Source organism: Malurus melanocephalus, unplaced genomic scaffold, assembly GCF_030028575.1.
Source record: "Malurus melanocephalus ecotype Western Australia unplaced genomic scaffold, MMel_1.1 scaffold_620, whole genome shotgun sequence".
NCBI lineage: Eukaryota > Metazoa > Chordata > Aves > Passeriformes > Maluridae > Malurus > Malurus melanocephalus.
Genome location: NW_026623852.1, coordinates 327,393 through 333,827, shown reverse-complemented (window position 1 = coordinate 333,827; position 6,435 = coordinate 327,393). Strand labels below are relative to the sequence as shown.

General features: G+C 47.5%; 1 protein-coding gene across 1 annotated transcript in view; it reads right to left on the bottom strand.

Moving 5' to 3' along the window:
- Nucleotides 1-1,563: 1,563 nt before the first annotated feature.
- Nucleotides 1,564-6,435, bottom strand: part of LOC130583738 (transmembrane protein 132D-like) — a 26,633-nt gene continuing 21,761 nt past the window's right edge. Inside the window, exon 6 of the mRNA XM_057383288.1 lies at nt 1,564-4,130. Coding sequence (XP_057239271.1) covers nt 2,937-4,130 — 1,194 coding nt within the window. The 3' untranslated portion in view covers nt 1,564-2,936. The remainder of the gene's footprint in view (nt 4,131-6,435) is intronic.

Here is a 6,435-nt window from a genome sequence, read left to right as displayed (position 1 = left end):
CAGCACAGCGCTGATTGCACAGGGAAGGGCTGATATTTGTGCRTGAGGAAGATGATGGTGCTGGAAGGTGTCTGAGCACATGGCACCATGAGCAGGGCCCACCTGGGAGTCTGCAAACACCCAGGAATTGGAAACAGAGCATAAATTCTGTGCCCTCAACACTCTGCAGGGATATCCCAGCTCAGTTTGGAGCTCTCTGTTCTCACATGATGGTTCAGGCTGCAGGGATATCCCAGCTCAGTTTGGAACTCTCTGTTCTCAGGGATGGCTCAGGCTGCAGGGATATCCCAGTTCGGTTTGGAGCTCTCTGAATGGCTCAGGCTGCAGGTGATAACTCAGTTTGGTGCTCTTTCATCCTCAGGGAATGGCTCAGGCTGCAGGGATATCCCAGCTCAGTTTGGAGCTCTCTCATCCTCAGATGATGGCTCAGGCTGCAGGGATATCCCAGCTCGGTTTGGAGCTCTCTGTTCTCAGATGATGGCTCTGTCTGCAGGCAGACACAGCACTGAGGAACGTTTGGTGCTGTTCCCACTGCCAGGAGCTCAGGCTGGCACTGTCCCTGCCCTGCAGGACCCCTCTCCTCGTCCCTACAGGCCAATTATTCAGCTGCATTGCTGAGACTGCGAATTCACTGGTGTATTAATGCAGTGGGTATAAACCTCTGGATATTTAAGACAGGGGAAGCTTTCAAAAGGAAGGAAGGCAGTAAAGAACAGCTTACCTCATTTATAGGACCATGGAGATGCTTCTCCTGATTGTATTGGTGCATAAAGTCTCTAAAAAGAAGCAAACTGTACCAGATAAATTTTCTTTTTTTTTTTAACCATGCCTCTATCAGTCTGTGTAAGGCATTGTTGGTGCTGTCTGCTGTCCCCACACTGCACAATGTCACACTTTGTCACACTCTGTGAGGAGATTGTGCCATGAGCMCTCGGGTTCCTCAAAGGACACAGCTCTGTTCTGCTGCCAGGCTCGCCCTGGCTGAACCCCCTGACAGTGCCGAGTAGGAAAAAAAGATGAGGCCACTAAAATGCAAATTTTATTCACAGTTGGCATGTTTATAAATATATATATTACATTCTTACAATCTACAGTACATTCTAAATATAGAGGGATTCAATCTAAGTGTTTGTGGGAGAGAGGGTGTGTGTTAAACTGAGCCAAATTCCAATGGTGGAAGACAACAAAAACAGGGCAAGGACCTACTCCAGAAAAGAAAGGAAAACTTGAAATGTAAGCTGGATTTTCCTCAGTGCTTTGGCACTTTGCCACTGGCCATTGGAGAACKCTGCTGGACCTCACCAAAAATCCAYRGTTTGTGGGTTTGTGGGCTGGAGGGTATCACTGCAATCCTACTGTGTACATCCTTRTCAGAAGGAAACAAAAGATAGTAATATTTTATTATTATAAACCAGTGTTATCTACTGAGTGGAGCTGTGCAGGGCTCGGTGTGGGATGTGCAGCTCTGCCCTGGGCCCTCCAAACCTGCTGGGTGGGGGGAATTCAACAGCCCCAATCCCAGGGGAGCTGAACAGGGAACTGAACAGCCCCAAAACTCTGAACAGCCCCAAAACTCTGAACTGAACAGCCCCAAAATCCTGAACTGAACAGGGAACTGAACAGCCCCAGCTCACAGGGGGAACCAAAAAGCCCCAAATCCCACAGGGGAATTGAAGAAGGAACTGAACAGCCCCAAATCCCACAGGGGGAACTGAACAGCCCCAAAACCCTGAACTGAACAGCCCCAAATCCCACAGGGAATTGAACAGGGAACTCAACAGCCCCAAATCCCACAGGGAGGGGATGCACACAGGAGCTGCTGTGCTGTCCAGCTCAGCACGAGTGGCCCCAAGCCCAGGGCCAGTGGCCAACTTTGGTAAATGACACATGGAAAGTGTGACAGTGTGACACCGGGAGGGGTGGGGGAGGGAAGGGAAGGGAAGGGAAGGGAAGGGAAGGGAAGGGAAGGGAAGGGAAGGGAAGGGAAGGGAAGGTACCACACCATCCAAGGCTGACTGATTGGGAAGAACCCTCAGGATTCCGGATGGGGAGCGCTCCGGGGAAAGGGCTGGGAATACAAATTCCAAACAGGACAATCAAATAAAGTGGGCTTTTAAAAATAGCTCATTCTCTCAAACTTTCCAAAACAGACCTTCCTTAATATGAGTGATATTCTGAGTATAGATTATATCTTCTCCTATTTTACAAATTAAGAAATACCGAAAATTGGCTGGCAAAGTTTATAACCTTGGCATCTACTTAAAAAGAGAGTTTCAGTTTGAACTGTATACGTGTATCCATTCTCAGTGCTTGGGAGGCAAACATGCTGGTTTGTAAACAGCCCAGTGATCCTTTATCCCCTCCAGATTCTTTGGAAACTCACGACTCCTCAGCTCTGGGAGCTGCTTTGCTCACACTGTTGGTTTTTGTCAGTGGTAAATTAATGTTCCTGGATGGATATTCTCTGCACGTGCCTCGAACGACATGCTCTTTTCATGGATCTATTTATTCTGGGACCAATTTTTTGCTTTTAACCAAAGCTTGCAATATTGAACAGTAGAGCTGTGTGAACTCTGTAATATCCAAACTGCACTGGAGTTTGTTATATTTATTGATTTCCTGGGAAAGCTCAGAGAATGAGACCGTATTATTTTTCTAAGGTKTTTTTTTTTCATGTTACCTTGTATCAAAAAACCACACACATCTCTCACTTCCATCTCTGAGCACAGAAAGACTTGAATTTTCAGAGCTGTCCAGGATCTCTGCTCTCCCAGCTGCTTTTGGGTGGCTTCTTGGGGCTCCACTGGGTTATTATCCACCAGCTGATTCTCATTGGAATACAACATTTTGCCCCACTACCCAAAATTAAAGGCAGAAGGTGAGTGAAAAACAAACAAACGAACAAACCAAACAAAAAAAGGTTCTTTTGTGTCTCGTTATGCATTTTCGTGTAATCTCTCCATATAGTTTTTGAGTTCTTTGCACTCCCCCAGGTCCATATCCTGGCAGACCCATTTGATGTCATCCTCATTGCTCATCAGGATGGAGTTGACAGTCGGGCACCCATCATCAGAGGAGATGGTGGTGAAGGTGGTGAATTTAACCCGTTTCCTCTTGGAGGTAGGAGAAGCGCTCGGTTCGCTTTTCTGCTCTTTCCCTTCGCTGAACGCGGCCTCGGYGGCCCTGAAAGATTGTCCATTGATGGTTTTGGTGGCGTTTGTGTCGAGGAGGTACTTGCTCTCCTCGTAGTCCCTGTCGATGGCTGTGAYGCGCTCGTCCTGCTGCGCTGACAAGTTGATGTGGTTCTCCAGCAGCTCTGTCCTGTTGCTCAGCCCAACCCAATCGTGGGAGTGGCTCATGCCCTCCTGCTCCTCGAAGGGAACCTGCTTGTTCCTGTATTTCAAGGCAAAGGTGACGCAGTTGATGAGGAACACCAGGATGGCCAGGCAGAACACTCCCAGCAGGGCGTACATGCCGATCTCCAGGTCGCTGAGGCCACGGGGGGATTGCAGCAGCTCATTGTCCTCGGAGCCCGTGGTGTCCCTGGGCAGATCCACCTGCACCGGGAAGCTGGTGAAGTCCATGGGCAGGTTCTGGCTGTCATCATCCAGCAGGCTCTCTCTGTCCTCCTTCCTGCTCAGGATGGACCKGTGGGTGGTGGTYCTGTGGCCCTGCTCGTGGCCCATGGAGGAGCTGTAGTAGTGGCCGTCCCCCCGGGCTCTGTCCCTGTCCCTGTCCCTGTCCCTGTCCTGCCAGCCGCCCCTGTGGCGCCGGTCACCGCCCTGCCTGTCCAGCTGCACGCCCGCTCCCCTGTGCCTGCTGTCACTGATGTTGGGGCTGCCATCCCCCTGCCCAAACTTGACTTTAATGCTGCCACTGCCCACAGCCAGGATGCTCTTCCGTTTGGATTTCTGGCAGGATTCGCTGATCACCATCTCCACCTTCACCAGTGTCCCCTGGCCCTCCGTCTCTGCAGCGATCACCGGCCACTTGAATTTGGGGTCGTGGTGGATGGACACCACCTTCTCATCCAGGGATGTGGCTGACAGGGAGAAATCTTTGGGGTCATAAATATCCAGRGGCATGACAGATCCGTCACTGAACTGGATCCAGCAGCTGATGGCTGCTTCCTGGAACATAAAACCAAATATACACACACTCAGAATGATCATGGAGGGAAATGTGCTCTGTTCTGGTCCGTTCCCTCCTCCTCATCAGATCCATAMACCATCAGCAAGCAGAAAAGAAATAAATAGGGAGAGCAGTGAAATTAATATCTTGCCAGGATGTGAAGGGAAATACTAGTGTAAAACACTCCTTGATAATGAGATTTGTTTCCACAAAGGTGCTTAAAGGAGCTGTATCCCCTGGGYTCGGCAGAATCTACTTCAGCACCGTAATAAATTGCATGTCAGGAAGCATTACCAGGGACTGAGATCATTTACCGTTGTATATTTAAATGAAAAGAAAAATGCATTATTTCTAAACTGCTTAAAATACAAAGTCTCCTCTTATTACACAAAACACGTGTTTAACAATAGCTAATACAGCAAGCAGGTCCATGCATGACTCCAYACCTTCCCTCCCTGATTTCTGTCTCTCAAATTCAATTAGCAGATTGTGTGAGCAGAGGAAACCAATCAGTTGCTTCTTTAGCAAACGGCCAGGGTAATTTTTACGCTTGTTAGCAATTAAAAGCAAGACAATAATAAAGTTTAATCTTGTGTCACAGCAATGCAGCTTGTGTTCTTCAGGGTGCACGGAGGCTTTTACTGCATGCAAATGAATCCAACCTGGGCACTCATTCTGTTACTGAATGTGCCTAATGGTGCAGCTTCCCTGGGATCCTTCACTTTTGGCTTTCTCTTTGAAACACTTCAAAGCACCTTTAAATTTCAGAAAACACGTGCTCACCCATTTCTGAAAATCACGTCCTCTAACAACGCTCAAATGGTTATTGAAAATCATTGTGCTACCTCAAAAAAAAAATCTTTGTTTTCATGCACTGATCATTTACAGACAAAATTCAGGCTGCTCCCCTGGAATCTCACTCTGATGTCTGACTCGCCCTGGTTTGGTTGGGTTATTTGCACCTGAGCAGACACTGCAGAATCCCCACCACGCAGATCACTGGAATCTTTAGGGGCTGAAATGAGTTTTTGCCTGGTGAAAGTTGGGATCACTTTGCTCTGAGAGTCTGCCAGACAGACAGACAGACAGACACCCAACCAATTAACTTGTGAAAACCATGAATATGAGACCATTTCTGTCAATGAGCAATTTTCCATACAGACAATATTTCCATTCCAACTCCACATATATCTAGAGAATAAATACACAGGAATATTCTTTAGATTGTTCCCAGCACAGTCATTCACCTGGTCCTGGCCTGCAGAATAAGCCCCATTCCTTTGGGATTGTTTGGTGCATAATCTACTGGCCTGATTCCCCAATCCTCAGAGCCACAAAGCTCCCCTGCTTCAATGGCAGATTTGCTTCTGTCTCTATTTCAGGACAGAGCCCTAAGACTTTGCTGACACTGTCATAAATCCCGGCTTTGTGTTTATTAATCTTCGGATGTTTCTTGAAGGCTGCATAGAATTTATGTCATCAGCTCTCCTCCTCCCACTGTGCTGCTTAAACCTGCATAATCATTTAATAATTTTGCTTACAGGGATTGTRCTCTGCAAACCCAGTCCTGAGCAGTGCAGGGAATCAGAACAGCAGCYCTGAAAGAATGGAGGGTGAAAATTCCTCTCAGGTTGGGTACGGATCCAGGGATCCCTGACTGCCCCCTGCATCCAGAGAAGGGGGCATTTTTGGGATTTGGGATGCAGAATGGGCACACAGTGGCACCAAAAGCATCAAGGCACTTTGTTCCACACCCCRTGGCAGCAATGGATTAGCTCATGGCCTTCCTTCAGCCTGCCTGGCATYGATTTCCTGACTCCTGGAACACTACAGGAGCCTGATTTTTATCACCCTATAAAGACAGCAGCTCTGCATTATTTCTCATCCTGCATCCCAAGGATARGACCCCGTGATGAATTAAAGCACCTCAACACTTGGCCAGACTTCAAAAGTGCATGCCACRATCATTTACCTTTAAAGCTCAGAACATTCTTAAGTGTTGAGCCCAGCCCAGCATCCTTGATGTAAGTCCCAGACTGATGGATTTGGGACGGGAAAAAAAAAAGTTTAAATTTCAAATGTACACAGAAACACAAGGGCAAACACCATGAGGACATGGCAAAGTCCTAAAGCCCTTGGTAACTGCTGGTTCCCTAAAAAAGGAACTAAGAGTAATAAAGGGAAAAAAATGGTTTATGAAATCATGAATCAGGAAATGAGTCAGTGATGCTGATTCATATTCTAGAAATGAACAGAATGAAAGGGATGTTCCCTGACTTCTTAAAACGCTCACAGGAAGTCACT